At 47.8% G+C, this 22,619-nt stretch overlaps 6 protein-coding genes across 6 annotated transcripts; 3 read left to right on the forward strand and 3 right to left on the reverse strand.

The window, feature by feature from the left end:
* Positions 1 to 2,699: 2,699 nt before the first annotated feature.
* BJ212DRAFT_1349344 (uncharacterized protein) lies at positions 2,700 to 3,797 on the reverse strand. Its single transcript, XM_041335458.1, has 4 exons — positions 3,526 to 3,797; positions 3,316 to 3,466; positions 3,089 to 3,292; positions 2,700 to 3,030 (listed from the first exon to the last, which is right to left on the reverse strand). The coding sequence occupies exons 1-3, from the start codon at positions 3,648 to 3,650 to the stop codon at positions 3,194 to 3,196; spliced, it is 375 nt and encodes a 124-aa protein (XP_041194243.1). The 5' UTR covers positions 3,651 to 3,797; the 3' UTR covers positions 2,700 to 3,030; positions 3,089 to 3,193.
* Positions 3,798 to 3,894: 97 nt separating this feature from the next.
* BJ212DRAFT_1576604 (uncharacterized protein) lies at positions 3,895 to 7,241 on the reverse strand. Its single transcript, XM_041342165.1, has 9 exons — positions 7,209 to 7,241; positions 7,078 to 7,161; positions 6,935 to 7,018; positions 6,818 to 6,884; positions 6,136 to 6,769; positions 5,462 to 6,042; positions 5,258 to 5,373; positions 4,779 to 5,200; positions 3,895 to 4,722 (listed from the first exon to the last, which is right to left on the reverse strand). Exons 1-9 carry the CDS (start codon positions 7,212 to 7,214, stop codon positions 4,080 to 4,082), a joined length of 2,637 nt encoding a protein of 878 aa, XP_041194244.1. The 5' UTR covers positions 7,215 to 7,241; the 3' UTR covers positions 3,895 to 4,079.
* Positions 7,242 to 14,645: 7,404 nt separating this feature from the next.
* On the reverse strand, positions 14,646 to 15,087 carry BJ212DRAFT_1349362 (uncharacterized protein). The gene is made up of 2 exons (XM_041335459.1): positions 14,872 to 15,087; positions 14,646 to 14,823 (listed from the first exon to the last, which is right to left on the reverse strand). The coding sequence occupies exons 1-2, from the start codon at positions 14,992 to 14,994 to the stop codon at positions 14,773 to 14,775; spliced, it is 174 nt and encodes a 57-aa protein (XP_041194245.1). The 5' UTR covers positions 14,995 to 15,087; the 3' UTR covers positions 14,646 to 14,772.
* Positions 15,088 to 15,182: 95 nt separating this feature from the next.
* BJ212DRAFT_129439 (WD40-repeat-containing domain protein) lies at positions 15,183 to 17,252 on the forward strand. The gene is made up of 4 exons (XM_041332201.1): positions 15,183 to 15,595; positions 15,644 to 16,146; positions 16,199 to 16,762; positions 16,851 to 17,252. Exons 1-4 carry the CDS (start codon positions 15,292 to 15,294, stop codon positions 17,040 to 17,042), a joined length of 1,563 nt encoding a protein of 520 aa, XP_041194246.1. The 5' UTR covers positions 15,183 to 15,291; the 3' UTR covers positions 17,043 to 17,252.
* Positions 17,253 to 18,556: 1,304 nt separating this feature from the next.
* On the forward strand, positions 18,557 to 19,453 carry BJ212DRAFT_1349373 (uncharacterized protein; the record flags this gene model as incomplete). Its single annotated transcript, XM_041335460.1, has 7 exons — positions 18,557 to 18,621; positions 18,690 to 18,719; positions 18,776 to 18,816; positions 18,874 to 18,909; positions 18,961 to 18,987; positions 19,042 to 19,177; positions 19,264 to 19,453. The coding sequence occupies exons 1-7, from the start codon at positions 18,585 to 18,587 to the stop codon at positions 19,449 to 19,451; spliced, it is 495 nt and encodes a 164-aa protein (XP_041194247.1). The 5' UTR covers positions 18,557 to 18,584.
* A 1,094-nt stretch (positions 19,454 to 20,547) lies between these two features.
* Positions 20,548 to 21,158, forward strand: BJ212DRAFT_129609 (uncharacterized protein). Its single transcript, XM_041332396.1, has 2 exons — positions 20,548 to 20,860; positions 20,920 to 21,158. Exons 1-2 carry the CDS (start codon positions 20,713 to 20,715, stop codon positions 21,078 to 21,080), a joined length of 309 nt encoding a protein of 102 aa, XP_041194248.1. The 5' UTR covers positions 20,548 to 20,712; the 3' UTR covers positions 21,081 to 21,158.
* The last annotated feature ends 1,461 nt before the right edge of the window (positions 21,159 to 22,619 follow it).

The following is a 22,619-nucleotide window of genomic DNA, read 5'->3' on the forward strand; positions in this document are numbered from 1 at the left end:
TTGAGCTAATGAGTAAAATGTTACCAGGGATGGAGGTGTACAAGCTCTACGACCACATCCTCTCCATGTGTGCCAACCTGACGCTAGCATATCTGCACTTGTCTGTCGTTGCTGCCCTCACAGACCCACTTCCAATGTCACAGATCTCAAAGCTTCTTGGCCCTGGCCATGGCAGGGACGTTGAGACAGTACTGACACAGCTATGATCTATCATAAATGTTCCCACCAATAGCAGTCTCCCCATGGATATCTATCACTTGTCTGTTTGCGATTATGTTTCCCACCACTCCAACTGCAGCCTCCCTCAGGTACATCACATCACATCACATCACCGCATTCCCTACTTGCTCTTTCCTCTTTCTGCTTGATGATGAGAGACCTTCCAGATGGCACCACCCTCCTAGGTGTGCTTTCAGAATTGAAGAATCACAGCCAAGCTACACAATCCCAGGACCCCCAGAACTTGAAAAACTCATTATCCTTCATTATCCAGCCACTGGAGCCACTGCAAGTTCTCATAGGTCTGCTATGGGTTCGTGGACATCATGGCTCAGAGTTGCAATTCTGGCTAGAGACTCCAGATGGGCATGCCTGGTTGCAGACTCAGGGAGGGAATGATTGGATGCTAACCAATGGTGGGAGAGACTGGTTATTGACCCAGGGGGGGAAGGATTGGTTGCAGACCCTGGGTGGGCTAGACTGGCTGCAGACTCCAGCTATGAAAGTCTGGGTGCAGACCCAGGGTGGGTTAAATTGGCTACAAACTCAGGCCAGGCTAGACTGGCTACAGACCCAGTATGGATGAGACTGGCTGCAGACTGAAGATGTGAAAGACTGGGTGGAGACTCAAGGTGGACGACAGTGGCTGCAAACACTGGGTATGCAGGAGTGGCTACTGACTGAGCATGGATGAATTTGGCTGGAGACACCAGGCATACAAGACTGGCTGGAAACCCTGGGTGGGTGGGATTGGCTGAAGACCTCAGGCGGGCAAGGTTGGCTGAACACTTCGAGCAGGCATGGTTGGCTGAAGACCATGGGTGGGTGAAACTGGTTGAAAGCTGGGGACCATAGAGACTAGCTGCAGACTGTGGACAGGAGTATCTGGCTGCAGACCCCAGGTGGGGGACAGTGGCTGCAAACTGCAGATGGTAAAACCTGGCTGCAGACCCCAGGTGGGTGAGTTTGGATACAGACCATGTTTGGGAATAGCTGGTTGTGGACCCCAGGTGGGAGAGACTGGCTGCAAATTGTAGATGGGAGAGCTTGGATGAAGACCCCAGGTGGGCAAGTCTGGATGGAGATTCATGGGCAAGACTGGGACATTCTGTTGAAGGTGAGAAACTGGCTGCAGACCATACACATGAGTTGCCAGTTACAGACAGAGGATGGGTGAGAGTGGCTATGGACCAGGGACAGGCAAGAATGGCTGTGGACTAAGGTTGAGCAAGAGTGGCTGCAGACTGAGCAAGGGCAAGAGTGGCTCCAGACCAAACAGGGGTGAGAGTGGCTGCAGACCAAGCAAGGGTGAAAGTAGCTGTGAACCAAGCAGGGGCAAGAGTGGCTGCAGGCTGAGTTGAAGTGGCTGTGGACCAAGCCCAGGCAAGAGTGGCTGCAGACTGAGCAGGGGCAAGAGTGGCTGCAGGTTGAGGACAAGCGAGAGTGGGATGGGCAAGATTGGTTGCAGACCATAGATGGGAAAGGGTGGCTGCAGACCAGGGGCAGGTAAGGTTGGTTGCATACTGGCAGGTGAGATTGGTTGCAGACTAGGGGCAGGAGTGACTGGCTGCAGACCCTGGATGGGCATTGTAGTGGGGAGATCTGGTGCAGGTCACAGGGAGTGCCAGGGATTCTGGCACAGTAGCAGGAGTCCTGGCTCATAGTCGGTAGTCCTGTGGCTTGTCATAGTCGGTCCTCGATAGATAGAGCCACAGCCTCCCACTATAGAGGTTTGGCCTTGGTTTCCCTTGCAGTCCATGCCCATTACAGCATGCCTGGATGATATCTTTGGATGGGTGTGCCTGGCTGCAAACCCTGAGCAGACATGATTGGTTGCATACCTCAGGTGGGTATGCCTGGATATAGTCCTCAGGTGGTCAAAACTGGCTGCAAACCCCAAGTGTGCAAGAGTGGCTGCAGATCCCAAGCAGTCAGCAGTGGTCCCACACTTTTCCCTCAATCTCCCAGCCTTCACTGCTATCCTCTGTATCTCAGTGATCCTCACAACTACCTCCCAACAGGGGAGACCAACTACAGACCTCAGATGAGGGAGCCTGGCTGAAGGTTCCTGGCAGCCTACATTGGTTGCAGACCCTTGACAGGTGAGAGTGGATGCAGTACTGTAGAGGGTGGGACTGGTTGCAGACCCAAAGTGGGAGAAATTGGCTACAGGACACAGGTGGTCAAGACTGGCTGCCAACCTCGGGCGGGCAAGACTGGCTACAGACCCAGGGTGGGAAAGACTGGCTGCAGACATATGGCCAAGAGTGGTTGCAGACCCAGGGTGGCCAGGACTGGCTCCAAACACCATATGGTCAAGCATGGTGTTTGAAGACTATCTGGGTGACTGTCAAAGAATTTTCAAGCAATTTAAAAGCAATCAGGGAGTACACAATTGCCCCAGAACTGCCTTTGCAGCCAGCTTTTCAAGCAATCCAGCTTCTCAAGTCCCTGCCCAATTTCTTGATGTTCCTGACATTCCTGGCATTAAGGCACCAGGATCATTCCACCTCTGCATTATCACAAAGTTACCCACCAGACATGGAGATCATCCATGCTATGAAAGCTTTTTCAACTTTCACATACGAAGCATGCACACGCAGTCAATCAGCCTCTGATGCCCTCAATTATGCATGTCAAAACTGGGCTAACCATCTCTTGTGAGCTCCAAATCCATGGGATGGGAAGCTCGCCCATCTATTCAAATCCTTCTGGAATCATAATCTCCTCTCCTGGCTCAAAAGGCAGTGGAGTTTGAAGGATCTACAGTCTTGTCTCGCTATTTTATCAGGAGGCCAGAAACTTGCGATGGTGGATGTTTCCAACGTTCTCTAGACTCACAACATCAAGGCCTGACCCGCAAATACAGGAACATCTTCTCCGGACTCCAGGGTCATCTCAGCCACGGTGAAGATATTAAGATGCGACACACCACGCTGTCCCACTGTTGTCCATTCATATGTTACTTAAGTATTTACAGCATGCCGTACGAAATCATAATATTTATAGTACCATAGACAAAGTAACATGAACAAAGGATATGAACGTTACCCAGACGGACATTTGAGTGGTCCTCGTCGCAGGAGAGAAAGCAACGAAGTCCAACCCCAGAACCAATTCACCAAATAGATATTGCAGAGAGGCCCCAGGCTCCGCAATGAGGCAAGTGCAAAAGATAACAGCTGAAATACACAATGCATGTAGATGCGAGATCCTTCGGGCACTACAATCGGCAGAGCTCGTCGTCCTGAGGTGCGCATAAACTGTCAGGAATAATATGACGCAGGAAGAGGCAGAATTGCCTACACAGAACCAACGACTCGGAACAATCGACATGAATGAAAGTGGGATGGTGACTGGGACGGAGATCGTTGTGCAAAATCTGAAAGGCCAGAGCAGAATCCAGAGCAATGAACGAGAATCCCAGACATTAATGCGCCAAGATGCGCGTGCCAGTGGTGTATTCACGACATCTTGATGAGCAAGTAGCGGATCGTGACGAGGAAATTCATTGTCGCACAGTAATAGCTATTGCAGGAATGAATATCACTGCGCACTGTCACTTTCGGGGGGCCGACGCCATTGCTTCGATTTAAGTTTAGTCCCGGAAATGTGACATAGGCGTATGTGTTATGTCCAGTGCACACCTCTTGCAATTTGAGATCTGATGTTCAACCTCCAACTAAAAGGATTCTTCAGCGTTCCAAGACCACACGACCCACGTACGAATCCAACGTCCAGTGCAATACATAGAATAATGCTACAGGTATAGTGTATGATCCACAAATGCATAGTACGGACAGCAATGACCATGCGAATATAAAGTGTAAGTATGTATGTAATAGCAAGACCCGCACGTCTCACGCGCTCGCAGTAATGACAGGCGGAAGCTCCATCGCCCTTCCCTGCCCTTGCGCTTGCGGACCCGGTTTCTTCTTGCTTCCTCCCGCTATACCCAAGGTCCCCCCACCCCCTGCTCCATTGGTCCCCCCACCTAATCCATTAGTGCTACCACCGCCAGCTCCAGCTCCAGCGCCACCAACATCTCTTCCCTCCACCCCAAGCCCACTGAATGCGCGCATCGGTTCCACTGGAACGGCATCCGACATATCGGGCATTGACATTAGCACCGGCTCCTTCGCTTTGTTCTTCTTCTTGACAGTCCCTGCAGCAGCACCTGTCTTGAGTACCTGACCCAAAGGTCCAAGCTTCGCCTGCGCAGGTGCGGGTGCATCGTCTGCAATCGTGATGACGCGTGTGAACTCGCCTGACGAACTTGGTCCAAAAGGTAATGGTATAGCACCAGGGTGAGGAAGTAAGCCAAATTGAGGGCCAGGTGGGAGATAAGGGAGACCTTGGAAGGTGCCGGGAGGTGCGAGTGCTGCAAGCCGCATATGAAAGTAGGGACGCAATAGCCCGATCTGATCGCCCACATTCTTGCTCGTGATAGGAAGTAGCGAAGGCGGTGGTGGATATGGCGGTGGCGGTTCTTTGGGTTTTGCCCTGAGAGCGGAATAAAATTAGACGAGAAATCGTGAGACTGGATGGATAAGACGTACTCGATGGCAGCCCCTGCCGCTCCCCGTGATTTCCCTTTGAGTAACTTCTTTGGGATAGTGAGACTCGATAGCCCCAATTCCGCAGCAATGCCAAGCTCCCGTAACCCGAGAAAGTCATCACCAAGTGAGTCAGAAAACCCACCCATAACAAACGCACTCTCGTCCTCTTCGTCATCCTCGCCAGCGAAAAGCGCATCGTCGTCAAGAACTTCTACCTGTGTCTGTGCATATGGTGAGTACAAGGGATGTTGACTAATGAGTAAAAGGAAGGAAAGACTGACAGCTTCGCGATACGCTCCAACAAGCTTCTTCTCGAGGTCAATAAGGCGCGAACCGTGCCGGACGACGTCGTCCTTGATGTACCGCTCAAGATCTTGAATCCTCGTCACTCCACTCTCGAAGAGTGTATGCAGGATGATTTCCTATAACACTACCAGTGAGTTCCAGGTTAACAATGGGAGAGAAAAGGTGAGACGTACCTCTGGCGTCATGCTCTTCGCATACTTGTCGCACATGAATCGTAGCGTTCGACCAACATTGAGGAAATACTCAGACGTCACCCCCGCCATCACATCCAGTGCAGCGCTTGACGTCCCTGGACATATAGTGAAAGTAAGTACGCTAGCCTCTAGCTGCCTATCACACCAAACAAAATGATGATGAAAGAAGAGCATGGAACGCACCTTGAAATCCTTCATGCTCTAGCACCTTCCGATTCATCCATTTCAGACATTCGTCCGCGTTCTTCTCACCAACTTCTAGTTCCACCGGTCCCTTCACTTGTCTAAGGCCAGCATATCTCGCTCGCCACGGCCGCTCATCTATCACCTCATCAACCATGCCTTCTTCCCCCAGATCTGGCGGCTCATCACCCATACCACCCTCTTCTGTGTTTAGGTTGAGCGCGGCAAACTTAGCATGCGTACGTCGGACCCGTTTAAGAGTTTTAATGTTCGTGTTCATGATACTGAGGAGGGTGTTGGGTGCGGGAGTATCTCTGTCCCTGTATTTTGCTAGGGACTGAGGGCGGAGTTTCCGTCGCTTGCGGGGCCTTGCAAATTGTGATGAGTGTATGGGCTGGGATTGCGGATAGAGGGTCGATGCAGCAAAAGGCTGGGGAAGGGCTGGAAGTCCATTGGCGAGGAATAAGTCGGACTGAACAGAGGACCACCAAGTCGAATTCGGGTCGTCTGCCGTGGGAATAGGCGCAAAGGGAGCAGGGCTTAGACGTACGCGTTTACGAGGACGGTAAGATGAACCGTTTCTGCATCGAATAAGCGAAGAGGTACCGCAATCAGTATTTGCCGATCAATGTACGGAAGATGCATTGGTAAAGGAACAAAAAGGCGAGGCTCACAGCTTGCGTTTCTCCCCCGAGTCGTTATCTATTGACATTAACACTTCGTCTGCTTCGCTATCATAATCATTTGTAGAAGCAGATGAGCTGTATCCATTCGGGATGCTTGATGGACCAGCTTCTGACTCGAGTACATGGAACGCGGCCATACCGTGTGGCGTACGCTCAAGCGCAGGAGAATCGGCAAAGGGGAGATCCATGCGCTGCTTTGGGGTGATGGTAGTTTGTGTTGCGGTCAATGACGGAGATCGTCTGTGAGCATATGCCGTGCCATTAATCTTGGGCCGTGCCGTCGCGTTAGGTCTCATTGGGACGGGAGAAGCGGAATGCGAAGGCTGGGATAAAGCAGCAGGTAAGGGAGGGTCGATTCGTTCCTTGCGGTCAGTGATGTTCTTCAGTAGTCTATCGGCTTTTTTCTTGAGGCGCATTGCGCACTGGCGGAGAGGGTGGTCCTGCGCGGCACAGTGGGCCTCACCACGCGTTTTCACGACGGTGATACATACCTCAGTCGCATTGTAGGTGAAACAGTTTGACCATATCAGATCTAGATCATCTGCAAACTCGCGCTTGGACTTGTATTGCTTTGATTTGACCTTCTTGAGCATGGTTTGAAGGTCCATGGGGTTTACGATCACTAGATGGTATGAGACAAGATATGTTGAGACGGGATATGTGCGCGCACCATCGTAGTAGTCGGGAACATCGGATTTTGCAACTGGCTTAAGGAACGCCTCCGCGTCGTGATTATCCTGTGTATGATGTCAGCGGGGTAAGATAGCGTTGATCCGCATGCACACACCATGGTCACTGTACGCAGATCATGAAGCAGTCCCTCAAGGGAGTCATAGAATGGTTCTGATACCTTGGCATCGAAGCTTTGGCGCTAGAATGATTTAATGCATTATTTCTGCTTTAGGCACAGCACGGAACAACAAGACTCACGCGTGCGTCCTTGACAGCACTCAGAAGTAGCCTAAGGTCAGGCGAGGGCCTAACCTGGCTCTCGGTGAGTGTCCTGAGGAGATTCTGCATACTGTTAGTTACGTGTGTATGGATGGCTTGACGAAGCTTACATTCATCCTCTGGTCGCGCCGGCTGGCGTTAACCGCGCAACGGACTCAGCGGGACAACTGCCTTGTTCAGTCGGAGTTTGAATGTCTATGGAAGTTTCCGGCCAAGATAATACAAGCGCTTATGATGGGTTTTGGCCTACGTAATTAATGGTTGGCTAACTTTTGAGTCGATGTCAGGTTCCTTCCCAACCGCAGTGTCAAGAGAAGAGGGCTGCATCAGTGCGAGAAAATAAAATAATAAAATCACGTGCACATTGAACTTTCCATATGTAGCCCAAACCGTATCCCTTGTTCTCTCTCCACAGTGGCTGGCAGAAAACATTGGTAAATATTCTTCAACCACTGTAGCAAACCCTTCAGACCTTGAAATAAAGGGAAATAATCAAAGAAATGCATTACTAAATTTGAGTCTGTTTGGATATGCACATTTGGCCAAATTAACCTGAACTAAACTTGAGAATTTTGATTTGTAAGCCCAGGCTCAGTGTGACATCAGTGTGATAATCAATAATCAAGAGATAATGAATACCCAACATACCAGCAACTTGAACTCAGACTCACTCTTCTAAGATGAGCATTCATACCTGTTCAAAACACAGTGGTATCCTCTCCCTACTACTATATACCACTATGCTGAAGAAAAAGGCAATGTGTTAAGAACCATGCTCAAGGGAGAGAGAGACTGACTCAGAGGGGCTTGGCCTCAGCTCATATGCTGTGCCCCTTACCCAAGTATGTGCCCTTCATTTCAGATGAAGTCTGATGATGGTTTGATGAAGTCTGAAGGACTTCCGGAGGCTGGCTACTCTGGTGGAGTGTGGGAGAACTTCTGGAGGAGCATGGGAAACATCCAGAGGAGCATGGGAGAGTTCTGGAGGAGTACAGGAAATACTTGGAGGAGTTCCCACTGCACAGGAAGTGGAGAGACCCCAAGGTAATATCTCTACAGGAAACAGGATGGAAAGGTAGGAGGTCTGGAGGACAGGAGGACAGGATGTCTGGAGGTCTGGAAGTATGGGGGACAGGAGGACAGGTTGTCCAGAGGTATGGAGGACAGGACATCCAGAGATACAAAGGACAGGACATCTAGAGGTATGGAACTACTGATTCCTGGGTACCAAGTACTGATTCCCAAGTCTTGAGTACCAACACTCAGTAGGACCACCAATACACTCACATAGACTTGGACTAAAACTCTCATTAAGGAAGTGAAGCATAATAATGATTTTCATTTTTTTTTTCATTATCACTGATGTTTCAGATTTCTTTAGCTCATATCTTGGTCAAATGATACCCAATTGACAAGGACAGACTACCAAGACACTCACCTTGACTTGGACTACAACTTTCATTTTTTCATTATCATTTGCCTATATTGACTACCAAGTCCTGAGTCCCAACACTCAGAAGTCAGTAGTACTGGGTTTCAGGTTTTGGTGGTCTCTGGTACTACAAAACATATGTCCAGGTTTCAGGTTTTGGCACTTGACACTTGGTGAATTGTGTAATGAAATAAAAAATTTCATGTTATATACATTTTTTTGAGATTCAGTTTTTGAGTCTTGAGATTTGGTTTGTGGTGTTCAGTTTTTGAGTTTTGGGTTTCAAGTCTCAAGTTTTGGGCTTCAGGTTTCAGCACTTGACACTCAGTGAATTGTGTAATGAAATAAAAAAATTTCATGTTATATACATTTTTTCAAGATTTGGTTTTTGGTTTTTGGTTCTTGAGTTTTGGGTTTTGAGTCTCATCACTTGATACTTGGTGATTTGTGTAGTGAAAAATTCACATGTTGCATACTGTCATATCCTGTATGCCAGACCTAGATCCTATAATATTCCCACGCCTTCTGGGCCTATTTCTGGATCCCACATCCAACTCATGCCCAGATCCCCTTTCACTGTGTGCTCCACACCTCAGCAGGATTAGCTCTGCTATGGATTTACCCCTGAGCTCCAGACCTCTGGATCTTCACTACTAGCCTGATCTGTACACCCCTATCCTGTCCACCATATGCACATTCCATCCAGCAAGACATCTGGACTTTACCTCCTCTCAGATTCCAGACTACATCCACCACCTCACATATCTCAGTCCTGTTTCCACCTTGCCTTCCAGATCTCCAGGCCTATTCCCACCCTCTGTCCAAGATCCTGTGCCTATCCCCATTTAGGCATCTCTGCCTTTCCGGTTCTTGGTTATCTCTGTTTCTGTCTTGCTGATTGATCCTTGTACTAGTTTCATCTCTGAGTTCATTTACTTATGTTCCATCTTACTTACTAATATGTTTCTGCATGCTCATACATAGCCTTACTCCATTGCTTACTGATCCTCTTGGATATCCTCTAGTATATAACCCCTGTACAACTCTTGTAGAGTCCTCAGTCTGAATATCACCTTAGACTTGCCCAATCTTCTTCTGGACTTCAGTCCATCTGAGTTTGTCCTTTTCCATAAGGCCTAGGGATGGATTCCCTAGGCTGGAGCCTTGCCTTTCCGGCACTTACTGTCATATCCCACAATCTGGACCCACATTCCATAATATTCCCACACCTTCCAAGCCTACATTCAGATCTCATATCCAACTCATTGCCAGATCCCCTTTCACTGTGTGCTCCACACCTCAGCAGGATTGACTATGCTCTGGATTTACCCCTGAGCTCCGGACCTCCAAATCCTCACTGCTGGCCTGATCCATACCACCCTATCCCATCCACCCTATGCACACTCCATCCAGCAAGACATCTGGACTTCACCTTGTCTCAGATTCTGGACTATATCCACCCTGTCTTCCAGATCCCCAGATCTCTGGACCTCTGGATATTAACTCCAGACCTATTCCCACCCTCTGTCCAATATCCTGCGCCTATCCCCATTTAGGCATCTCTGCCTTTCTGGCTTTTGGTTATCTCCTGTTCCATCTTGCTTATTGATCCTTGTACAAGTCTTCATCTCTGAGTTCATTTAGTTATGTTCCATCTTACTTACTAATGTGTTTCCACATGCTCATACATAGCCCTGCTCCTTTGCTTACTGATCCCCTCAGATATTCTCCAGTATATAACCCCTGTAGATACTCCTGTAGTTTCCTTAGTTTGAATATCATCTTAGATCCTGTTCTACTTGCCCAATCCTCTCTCAGACTTTGGTCCACCTAAGTCTGTCCTATCCATCAGGCCTAGGGATTGATTCCCTAGGCCAGAGCTCCACCTTTCCGGCACTTACCCTCTTTCCGGACTTAGGTCCAATCCCTGTCCCTCTGACTCTACCTTAAGGTAGTCTACCTCTGTTTATTTCTACATCAGACTTTGTCCGATGTAGCCCCTGTTCCTTCCATACCTTCAGACATCCTATCCTCCTGTCCTTCTGTCCTCCATCCTCCTGTCTTTTCATCCTGTTTCCTATAGAAGTATTACCTTGCAGTGGGAACTCTCCTGAGCACTTCCTGTGTTCCTCCGGATGTTTCCCATGCTCCTCTGGAAGTCCTCTAGCACTCCACCAGAGTAGCCAGCCTCTGGAAGTCCTCCAGACTTCATTGGACCATCATTGGACCTCATATGAAATGAAGGGCACATACTTGGGTAAGGGGCACAGCATATGAGCTGAGGCCAAGCCCCTCTGAGTCAGTCTCTCTCTCCCTTGAGCAACCAGTTCTTAACACTTACCCTCTTTCTGGACTTAGGTCCAATTCCTGTCTCTCCAATTCTACCTTAGGGTAGTCTACCTCTGTTTGTTTCTACATTGGACAAAGTCCAATGTAGCCCCTATTCCTTCTGGACCTCCAGACATCTTGTCCTCCAGATGTTCAGTCCTCCTGTCCTCCTGTCCTCCTGTCCTCCTGTCCTCCTGTCCTCCTATCCTTCCATCCTGTTTCCTGTAGAGATATTACCTTGGGGTCTCTCCACTTCCTGTGCAGTGGGAACTCCTCTGAGTATTTCCTGTACTCCTCTGGAACTCTCCCATGCTCCAACTTTGAATTATTACCTCCTTTGATTTGGATGATATACAACTACCTAAGCTCTGTCATGTCTACTATATTATATACCACCCTCAGCCCACCCATCTAATATAATATACATCTGGGCCCACCCATGTATGTGATAACAAGTACCCTTGGCATACCTGTCTATCTGATACACATCTACATTGGTACACCCATCTACATAATATCCAACTACCTCAGCCCATCCATCTATAGAATATTTATGTCCATTGGCCCACTCATCTACTCTACATATTCCCCACATGGGCCCACCCACCTCCATTGGGAATAATATCCCTCCCAGCCCATCCATCATAGTCAGGGATATTTTTACCTTTGCCCCATGGTCCACTGGCCCATATCATACAGGATATTATGCACGTCTGTTCACTCATATAATATGGAGATAGATTACTGCAATATGTGATGGATCAACAGCTGGTGGTGGGCCTGGCATCTCCTCCTAGGTTGGAAAGCTGACGACCATGATATTGGCTGGGCAGAAGTGGTTGAATTGGAACTCCTCATCATCACACTCCTTACTCAGAGCACAGATGGCAGCTGCATCAAAGTATTCAGTGACAACTATGATGTCATTGAAGGCTAGTGGAAAGGTCAAAGCTGAAACAAGGCCACCAGCAACATCTTCAAGTGGATCCACAAGCTTACTGCAGTCTCAAACTGTATCTTCCTCACTCACTATATCCCCAGTGCCCACAACCCTGCAGATGACCCCTCCAGGGGCATCTACCCACTGATTCCCATCTCATCAGCCCTCAAAGAATTCATCATCAATTACAATGGTCCCTTGCTCCCTGCTAAATGCAGCCCTCATACTGCAGACATCAAAGTGCTGTAGAGACTCACACCTCTGTATGCCCATAGAGTCCTATATTACGATGTATCTGCATACAGTTCACAGCACAAGCTCATGGTATCATTCCCTATATCATTTCCTCACTCAGCCTATACAAGTGCGATCTTCCTGCACACATCCCACATGCTTTCCTGTGCTTCATCGCCCATCATCCAGAAGCATCCATCCATTGTCCAGCAAGTCCTACTGGCATGTTTTTGCACTTTATCTTCATTATGACACCATATCCCATCATAGACCCTTACTTACATATATCCTTACATACCTTCTTCATTCCCACACCTTACTCATGTTGGCTCCACTTCATGGGAACATGCTTAGTTGGCTTTTGCATATTGGCATTCACATTTTTATGACTTAGTTAGTTGCCACTCATTTCCTAGTTAGCATCCCTTAGTATCCCTCAGTGTAGTTCACACATTTTGAGCCATAGTCAGTAGCTATTGGCAATCACATCCTATTGCCATCGCATTTATCATTTCTGTGCCCATCAGTATCAGCCATCATCCACCCTTAGTCTTTATCACATTCCTAGCCCTTTGCACACTTTTGCCTATTAGCACGTGACTTTCCCATGCTTCATGCACCCTACTACTCACTACGCATGCCTTCACCTTCACATGCATGACTTTCCCATGCTTTGCACAACCTGTGGATGTGTTGCACTCACTTTCCCTTGGGTCGAACACACTTGCCTTTGCAAAGTATAGTAGCCTAGGCAGAGCTGAGATGACCACATATATACTCTGACTTGGTATCCCTTGTAGAGCCATAGCTTAGTAGTTGATTCCTTCACCATTGCTAATCCCTTGACAGGTTGTGAGTGTGCTGATGCTGTGTCAAGCTTGAGCCTCACTGACCAAACCCATCGCTGATCCATTGACAGGATGTGAGTGTGTTGATACTCAGTTGAGTTCAAGCCTAACTGACCAAACCCTGATCCCTTGCAGGTTGTGAGTGTGTTGATTCTCTATCAAGTTTGAGCCTCACTGACTGAACCTATTGCTGATCCTTGACAGCATGTGGGTGTGTTGATGCTCTGTGGAGCTGGAACCTCACTGACCAAATATGTTGCTGATCCCTTGATAGCATGTGAGTATATTGATGCTATGTCATGCTCAAGAGTCACTGACTGAACCTGCCTCTGATCCCTTCACAGCATGTGAGTGTGTTGATGCTCTGTCCCACTCAAGCCTAGCTCACCAAACCCATCACTGATCCCTTGACAGTGTGTGAGTCTTTTGATCCTTTCTTAAGTCTGAGCACTGATGTGTTGATAATCCCAGTATGCAAGTATAATTATCCTCAACTATTTCTGACTTTTGATCCTCATTCATCAGGATTACTACCTCAAAGATGAGAAAATGTGGTCCACATTACAACTTTTGGCATGTCCTAATGCTCACAGCTTGTCCACACACTTCTCAGCTGAAAGGTTTACTAGCCCTCTGGGTTGTCAACATTGGAGAAAACTATTCAGCTTGGTTCTGATGAGATTTTAGACCACATTGTAATGAATTTGCTGATTATTGATCATCAACTGTTGTTATCATCTTCAAAAACACTTTCTATCTTTTGGACCAGTGATGTTATCTCTGGCGGGTGTCCATTCGCCCTCTTCACATTGTTCTTCAGCAGTACATAGCATCTCCCAATGCAATTGCTGTCAGGGAAGCTCTGAGCTCTGCCATCCACACATATGAAGCAGATTTCTCTCAGTGGATACCAGGGTTGGCCAAACACTCTCAGAAAAAGGCAGAGTTAATCAACACAATTATTGAAGTTGTTTTACAGCACTGCCTGTATATGTGATATGTGATATCTGATTCAGTTGTCACAGTCCCACTGATCTAATTGTGTGTAGCAGACCCTGAAGTTCCAGCCATATGACAATATCCAGAAGATTGAGTTCAGTGAATTGCAGTTTCTTGACTTGCTGGTGGCATGTCTGTGGTGGTAGTTTAGGAGGCAGAACTGTATAAAAAGTTGTATGGTCAAGCAATTGGCAGTTTTCTATGTCATGGTGGGCATATGCACAATGGACAATGTTCCACTCATTTGCATGATGCTGTATATTTCCATACAATTGCTTTCAAGCTGGCTGTATTGGTAGTGGCATTGGTGCATAGTGATGTGATGGGGTGGGCTTTCACCTTGTACATTCCCAGTACAATGCCATGGTTGCACAAATCCATAATGTTCTAAACATGAACTGGAGCATTGTCTGACAGACTGTGATACTGATAGACAAGTGAGCACACAAATAGTGATCAAGTCAAAAGAACCTACATGCTGGGTGGTCACAAAGGACAGAACAGTTCAAATTTCAAACTTCATAAACCTTAGATGAGCAAGTCTGCCTTTATAGTGTCATCCGTTTACAGCTACTGAAAAGGACATTATCTGACATCTCCATTGCTGCCATTGAAGATGTGATCATTTTCAACCAAGACCAGAAGTGTTGATTTTGCTAAGCAGTGACTAGTGTGAGAGATGCTGATGGTACAGGCTATTAGGAACTCATCTAAGAGATTCTGCTAATGTAGTCCATCAGCTCCAGTCAAGCTTAACACACCCACATGTTGGTTGAGAGGATTCTTGGAGGTATTAGGACACATTGAAAAAGGACAGCAGTTCAGGATAAATTATCATTGTGACACATTCCTTTTTGCCACTAGAGAGTGTGAAATCATGGTGATGTACACAATTACTGAAATGATGGACCTATTATAATGTATGAATTGACACAGAGCAAGTGCTATAGCTAGTGAGTTCAACTTGAAGAACTCCAAAGTGAGATACATACATGATGGTTAGAAACATTGGTATCATGTCTGCAGCCACCTATGCAGCACCTTTGAAGTTTGGGAGCCAGATTCATTCCATATCCTCCTTGGTGAGATCCTGAGTCATGAGAAAAGACTGACATACCATGTTGGCTGGGATTGTTACAAAACAAGCGACGAAATGGATGCGAAAGAAGTTTCTCTTTTATCAGAGCCCATTATAACGTTATGATTTGTTACTGCAAGTGATCCATAGAAAGATTTCGAGGAATGACACGTTTAAACTCCGCTACGTTGAATCGATTATGTAATTTTACCTTGAATTGATTGTGCCTTGTGTTCGGGCTTTGACTACAGCTTTGGGGGTTGTTGCTTTGTAGATGCTCGCCGTGGATTCTGCTCGTTGACGATCACGTTGACTAGATCAAGCCAATTGCTTAATGTCCGGACTCAAAAACTCTCCCTTTGGCAAGCGACTACGCGCGACACATCAAGACAACGAAGAAGACGGTCCACGAAGAAACCGACAACGCGTTAACCCAATTTTCTATACCGCCACATCGTCGACAACAAAGGACGCGACGCCAGAATCGCCTGTTACGACGCGCGACATGTACGGGGACAGATTTGTGCCATCTCGGGATGCTGGGGATATGCGAACGAGCTATCACTTAATGGATGAAAGCGGTCCTTCAACACCTTCAAAATCTAGAATTATACCAACAGAATCAGATGCATTGAAGGGTAAGTCACCTTTGTTGTACTTAGGATTACCAACTGATACACCCGCAGAACAAGCAAACGCAATATTCACATCCATCCTGCACACAGAAGTAACTCCCCCTTCCCCACGTCGACCCACCTCACCCCAACGACCTACAACTTCCTCAAGTGCAACAACAACTCTCCCACCAAGTACTCCCACCCGAAAGCGCATATTCCATTACACATCACCCGCCACATCAGCAAACCCCAGCACACCAACCCGCAGACTTGACACTCCAACAGACGAAGCCTATTCCATGAGCCCCGTCCGTGCAGAATCTCGTCAACTCCTCGAGTCCCCCCGCAGACAACTCCGCAGCGTCTGCAAAACGCCCTATCGCGTTCTCGACGCACCAGATCTTGCGGATGATTTTTACCTTAATCTCGTAGATTGGAGCAATACGAATGTACTCGGCGTTGGACTAGGAAGCTGCGTGTACTTATGGACAGCACATAATGCAGCTGTTTCCAAGCTATGCGATTTAGCAGGTTCAAATGATACAGTCAGCTCCGTCTCATGGGTCCAAAAGGTCCGTATATCTCGCCTTTTAATTAATTATTCTCGATTCGATACTTTGATAGGGCACGTTGCTTGCTATTGGAACTCTTTCGGGTAGAATGCATATCTACGACGCTAATACTCTCCAAGTTCAACGCTCATACAACAACGCCCACACTCAACGTATCGGTGCTCTCGCTTGGAATTCACATATCCTTTCATCAGGCTCACGAGATCGTATGGTGCACCATCGAGACGTCCGAGAGCCCACTCACCGTCCGTTCAAGCGGTGTGCGGGGCACAGACAGGAAGTGTGTGGGTTGAAGTGGGCTAGGGATGGCGGGCCGTTGGCAAGTGGGGGGAATGACAACAAAGTGTGTATATGGGATCTACGAGGTTCGAAACGCGCTTCTGTTTCTGGAAGTTCGACGTCAGGATCAGGGAGTGTGGAAGACGCAGGAGGAAGCGGAAGCGGAGATGCGCCACTCTGGAAATTCCACGAGCACACAGCAGCAGTCAAAGCACTCGCCTGGGATCCACATGTGAGTGGGGTGTTGGCGACTGGAGGAGGGACGCAAGATAAACATATTCGATTTTGGAATACGTTTAATGGGACGATGCTTAGTGAGCTTGACACTGGGAGTCAGGTATGTTTTTCCTTCCCCTATCCCATTCCCCTTTTTCCGTACCTTTTCCTATTCTCTCCGCCCTGAAACTAAACTTCGATCGGCATAGGTCTGCAACTTAATATGGTCCTTAACTTCCCACGAACTCGTCAGCACCCACGGCTTTAGCAGCACCACAGCCCAAAACCAAATATGTATCTGGAAATACCCGACGCTGAATATGGTGGCGTCTTTGACGGGGCATACGCATCGGGTGTTGTATCTCGCTATGAGTCCTGATGGTGAGTCGGCTTCTCTTTGATTCCATCCAGTGGGTGGTGCTGGAGATGAGATGCTGGGGTGCTGGGGTTGTAACGTCCAATGGTGCTGGGATGAGATGCTGATTTATGTTCCTAGGTGAAACAATCGTAACAGGTGCTGGGGATGAGACGCTTAGGTTCTGGAATGCGTTTCCGAAGAAGGAGGGCGGGGAGAAGCGGGAGACGAGGCTGGATTATGGGAGGCTTATCAGGTGATCTCACTGCTCGAGGCTATTGGAGGATCCCGAACTACGCATGGCAGTTTCCCGAACCACGCATGGCGGATTCCTAAACTACGCATCACATCCAGGGAACCCGGTGGACGTTGCACAATACGTTTAGCATAGACGCTGCACTCCCGACGTCACGCTCTCATCTATACACTATATCCGCAAGCTAACACTGCACCACATCATGGCATATGACCACCAACCACACCACATCACACCACTTTATCACTCATTCACCCCAACCAGACCACATCAAATCAACTACCTCAACAACCCAACACGTCTACTTGGCTTGCTCAGTGCATATATGCGCCCAGCCGATCTACTTTGCATGCTCAGTACAACATGCCAAGCTCACATTCACGTCCATATGTTCTTTGTTCGTATGTCGCATGTTGTTCCGATTTCGATTCCTCGCTCGAGTCCTACTTCGTTTTTCGTCTTTTCGTATTTGTGAACTCACTCTTTCGCCATGTCTCATCTTGTAAGTCACCCTCGTCTTCGTGAATGACATATACTCACTCGCTTTTTGTTCACTAGCGTTTAACTCAATGCTTCTTGTAGGGCTATCTGTTTGCTTTTCTCGTTTCGTTTGTTTTTAGCTACACTATGGGCATGTCATCGTCTTCTCTTTTTGTTCGCTTTGTACTTGGAGTTTTATTATGCATCGATGACGATCAACGATTTGAAACGGTTCAGCTGACTAGGTTAAACTCACCAAGGTAACTTATGATCATCATATGATACTTGTACGTGAGGGTACGTATCGCGCCCCTACAGGGCGCTAAGATAACGCTTACAATGAATGTCGATGCTGTGTACGATTCGCTTGCTTGTGCTACACTGCCACAAGCAGGTCCTTTCATAAGAAGGCTCCATCGATCAGCAAACAGCGCTTGTTCTCCACCACGAACAAAACGCTCCCTACCAGCCACCAACAAACCCTTTGAAGCGCACACCCACTCACCCACGCAGAACTTATTAAGACATGTCATATAATGCAGGCGTAGATACTTTTGCTATCTATGAATCTGAATCGTTGCTAACTTCAAGTGGGTACTTGGTTTACCCTATATTATTGTAGTATGGTGGATATGGAGCGCCTGGGGGGTTTAATCGAGGCGTGGCTCCTGGAGGTCCTCCGCCTGGTGCTGATCCTCAGTGAGTGCCGCTCATTCTCATCATCAATATAGCCCTTCATCCATATCATCTTCAATTGCAAGCGCTCTATCTCCATCCCCTCCATCATCGATGTGTTCTTGACTGATGCGCTTATGATTCGAAAGGCTATGGTCGTGGTTCGCTGCTGTTGATATGGACCGATCTGGCGCAATCTCTGCTGTTGAGCTCGGTGCGCCCTTTCTGAGTGAGATGGGTGTTTTTATTGATCGTGATCTGTTCGGAATCGTTTGTGATTAGAGAGAGCGTTGGTCAATGGGGATTGGACTCGTGAGTTTTTGCTTTTGAGTTTTTGGTTGGGATAGGAACTGATGGCGGTGGTGTAGCGTTTGATCTGGACACTGTGAAGCTCTTGATGAGCATGTTTGTGAGTTTCTTCTCTGTTACCGTGCCGTTTGGTCGATTGTTCATCGGTCTGCGATAGGACGTCGACCGGAGCGGAACAATCGGGTTCAACGAAGTACTGTTTCCCTATCTTATCTCATTTTCCTATCGATCTAAATGATATTAGTTCTGTGGACTCTGGAAATACATCAAGGTGTGTACACGTTCCCAGCTTCACCTACACAGCTTACCAAAAAACTATCAATAGGACTGGCAGAATGTATTCCGCCACTTCGACAGAGACCGCTCCGGCACCATTGACCGCAACGAGCTCCGCGAAGCCCTCCGTCAATTCGGGTTCAACCTCAGCCCACCCCTAATCGAACTCGTCCAAGCCAAATACGGTACGTCATCCATTCCCAATGTCGAGTCGTGCCTCCGTTGAGCTGCCATCTCACAACTCACTCTGCTAAAACTATGCTAATTCAAGACATCAAAGCTTCCAATGTAGCTGGTGCCTATGGGCCTACTCCTGGTATCACGTTCGATCGCTTCGTTCGCGCTTGTGTGGTTATCAAGCAATTGAGCGGGGCGTTCCAGGGTCTTGATACGGATAATGATGGATGGGTGCAGATTAATTATGATCAGTTTATGCAGACTGTTCTGTCGTTGCCTTGAAGTGGTTTCGGGGATGCAATTAGGAGAGGAGAACGTGTACTTATAGTCCGTCTGTAACAGCAACGAAATTATGTATGTGAAATATCTATGTTCTTATTCTTGCAGGTAGTGGGCAGCAGCCAAGTTGAATACGAGGGCACCAGTCAGATGAGACGATCAAGTCGGCATGTGCCATGTTACTGGTCTGCAGGAGGTCTCTATACCCACCAACAAGACTTTTATGTGATTCATACTTGTTGCGATAACAGACGAGCGAACGACGAGAGAGGAGCTAGAAGACAAAGGTACGCTACGGTTTTGGTCAGCTAACGCTGACATACATGTTTTTAGGTACTCACATCTCAGTTTCAACTAGAACTGAGATGTGTGCGTCTGATGAGCACTTGGTTTTATACTAGGTAAGTAAGGAACGCAAAGGAGAAGTTTTCTGACATATATATATTGCAGGCAAGCCGACGTCATCCGGGCGCAGCCTATTGGCCTGTCTGGCTCATGCGCTCGGACTTCTCTCTCCCGCCCGTACCTATCAGGTCGGATCCTTCGGCTTCGTCAATCTCTCTCTCTTCGGATCGCTCGGACTTCAACAATACTTTGGGCTAGTCTGCAATGTACATCCAAACCAATCGATGGGAGTCGACATCAAACCCCATCGTCGTGATGAATGCTCGCTGGGTGGCAAATAGGACCTGCCGTGGGGTATCTTTCTCAGTGGGTTCAGAAGGTTCCTAGTAGCAGACGGCAAAGGTATAGTCATAGTCACTGTCGATTTTCGATGCGATCTTGGCGCGCGGGCTCAGCAGCAACTAGGACAGTGGTAGCAACAGCCAGGCAGTTTCTTCTTCGTCTTCTACGTCCTCTAGCAACCCCACTTCATTCTCTTGTTAAATCATCCATGACGGTGGATACTGCTCAAGCCGATCAAGATCTCGTCAAGCATGTCCTACCAGGTCCTACTCCCGTTTGACAATGATCCCACAATTCAATTGATTATTGAGTAGTATTGCATGCGTGCATCTACCACATTAAATGTGAAAATTGTGAATAAGCCATCGTTATTGATTAAATTCCACCGAGTCTACCTACACCCGTGCCAAACGAACTTCTGCGATAGAAGAAATTGTGCTGTGGGGCGTGAGTGGCATCTGTTTCATTCCGAGTATGCAACGATGCAAGCACAAAGTGTTTTGCTGCACCTTACAGTGATTATGTATAAAAGCCGACCTACCCACCCCGACTCAGAAAACACCATCAGGATTCGACTATGAAATTCGCTTCACTCACCACTACTGTCATATCTGCCGCAGCGATGGCTGGCATAGCGCGAGCGCCGGCCCTCGCTCGCTCCCCGCCCACTATCGCTGATTCGGACGATACTACATCACCCATCAACCGACCCTGCACCCGCAACAGTGAGCAGTGGGCACTTTTGCGGTCTACGTGCAGACAGTGTACTTACGGTTATCCACAGATTTGGTGCAGTGCTCCACAGGCATGCAAGGTTACAATGACGGGAACGATTATAGATTTTTCTGCGGATCTGATTGGAGAATTATACCGTACACGTCGTGTTCCTGCAAAAATTGCTGTAAGGTGATTGCTGATGGGAATGACTTCCAGTGTAGAAACTGAGCGAGCCTGCTGCCTTTCGAGCCCGAGTATTAATGTTATTTGACATGTTGTGCACAAGAGCACGTGAAAAGAGCGCTGTGACATAGCCTAAGTGTCAATGTGAATATGACATACATTGAAGTTCTGGAGCCGATGATGAACCGACGATATCCGCATTAGATTGCTTGTTTGAGATGTTCGTTACAGCTGTTTGCAAAAAGGTTGACAGTAGCGACATTTTGAGAAAGAACAAAACAAATAAATAATAGCCACATACATAGGGTCAAATAACACGCGCATATACTTGCAAACGCTTGACGCAATGTATGCCTCCCGTTTCGCGCCAGAGCTTGAGGATCCGCCAGGACGTGCATTCCGAATCTCCGACGCAAGCAAGAATGTCTTTGAGTGCAAGGTGTTGATGCTCGTGAAGATTAATTGCGGCTAGTCGTGACTGATTTTCCGATCTATGTTCCTGCCTCGCGATGTGTAACCAGGATCGAACATAATGTTATTGCGAATGCCCGATAACTTCGTGACATACAAGAGCAAGCAAACGAAAACTACGCTAAAGAGTGTTTGGGCAAAGCCCACCGGGCTTTCGACCGAAACACGTAAGTGGAGGTGGCAAGGACAAGCTGAGATACCCTGAAAAGATTAGGAGCATAATGACGCATCTAGCGAGAGCTTGAGACCCAACCACCAAAGGAAGAGTGTGACGACTTACGAAACATTGTTCAAGAAAGGCTAAGGTAGTGTCAAACACATGAATGGCTCGAGAACGGGATTGTCCTGTAGGTAGGGCGCCAGAACTACTGCATGTTGCCTGAGGTATAAGACGAAAGTGTCACTGTTCCAGCGGCCCATGGCCTTGGCACTTTCGAAAGGCACTCCTCACAGAAGGTACTCAAGTGTCCCACCTATCCATATGCCGTGGCCCTTCAGGCCCTCCAGCCCCAAGTGCTCACCAGCTGATTGCAAACATTTGAGAAACTCTCCTCTCGTCAGTGGCCTTAAACCTCCTGGGTGGCGCCAACTGAAGAGATGAGCTGATGAAGGGGGATTGTTGATGGTCAGATGCTTCAGTAAGGCTGCTTTTGTTGCGAGAACAGGCGAGCGAACGATGGGAGAGGGAGCTAGAACACAAAGGTATGATCTCAGTTTCAACTAGAACTCATATTAACGTGTATAGTACCTAGAACACAAAGGTATGCTACGGTTTTGGTCAGTAAATGCTGACATACATGTTTCCAAGTACTCACATCTCAGTTTCAACTAGAACTGAGATGTGCACATCTAATGGGCACTTGGTTTTATAGGAAGGTAAGTAAGGAACGCAAAGGTGAAGTTTTCTGACATATGTATATTGCAGGGCACAAGCCGATGTCATTTGGGCACAGCCTATTGGCCCATCTGCCTCATGCGCTTGGACCTCTCTCTCTCACTCATACCTATCATGTTGGATCCTTTGGCTTCCTCACTCTCTTTCTCTTCAGATCGTTCAGACTTCAACAGCTTTGGGATCTGCTGGGCCTGACTGTGCCACCCAGTAAACGTCTT

Source organism: Suillus subaureus (assembly GCF_016647635.1).
Source record: "Suillus subaureus strain MN1 chromosome Unknown BJ212scaffold_12, whole genome shotgun sequence".
Classification (NCBI taxonomy): Eukaryota; Fungi; Basidiomycota; class Agaricomycetes; order Boletales; family Suillaceae; genus Suillus; species Suillus subaureus.

Excerpts from the sequence above, each read along its gene's own strand:
- BJ212DRAFT_1349362 (XM_041335459.1), bottom strand. The coding sequence starts at position 14,994 with ATGTCAGTCTTTTCTCATGACTCAGGATCTCACCAAGGAGGATATGGA. Across the intron at positions 14,824-14,871 it reads CCAATGTTTCTAACCATCAT|CACTTGCTCTGTGTCAATTC; the intron begins GTATGTATCTCA and ends CACTAGCTATAG.
- BJ212DRAFT_1349344 (XM_041335458.1), bottom strand. The coding sequence starts at position 3,650 with ATGTCTGGGATTCTCGTTCATTGCTCTGGATTCTGCTCTGGCCTTTCA. Across the intron at positions 3,467-3,525 it reads TTCCGAGTCGTTGGTTCTGT|GACGACGAGCTCTGCCGATT; the intron begins GTAGGCAATTCT and ends TGCGCACCTCAG.
- BJ212DRAFT_129439 (XM_041332201.1), top strand. The coding sequence starts at position 15,292 with ATGTCCGGACTCAAAAACTCTCCCTTTGGCAAGCGACTACGCGCGACA. Across the intron at positions 15,596-15,643 it reads AGAATCAGATGCATTGAAGG|AACAAGCAAACGCAATATTC; the intron begins GTAAGTCACCTT and ends ATACACCCGCAG. Across the intron at positions 16,147-16,198 it reads CCGTCTCATGGGTCCAAAAG|GGCACGTTGCTTGCTATTGG; the intron begins GTCCGTATATCT and ends ATACTTTGATAG.
- BJ212DRAFT_129609 (XM_041332396.1), top strand. The coding sequence starts at position 20,713 with ATGAAATTCGCTTCACTCACCACTACTGTCATATCTGCCGCAGCGATG. Across the intron at positions 20,861-20,919 it reads CCGACCCTGCACCCGCAACA|ATTTGGTGCAGTGCTCCACA; the intron begins GTGAGCAGTGGG and ends GGTTATCCACAG.
- BJ212DRAFT_1576604 (XM_041342165.1), bottom strand. Across the intron at positions 6,043-6,135 it reads TCGGGGGAGAAACGCAAGCT|AAACGGTTCATCTTACCGTC; the intron begins GTGAGCCTCGCC and ends TATTCGATGCAG. Across the intron at positions 5,201-5,257 it reads CGAAGAGCATGACGCCAGAG|GAAATCATCCTGCATACACT; the intron begins GTACGTCTCACC and ends GTAGTGTTATAG.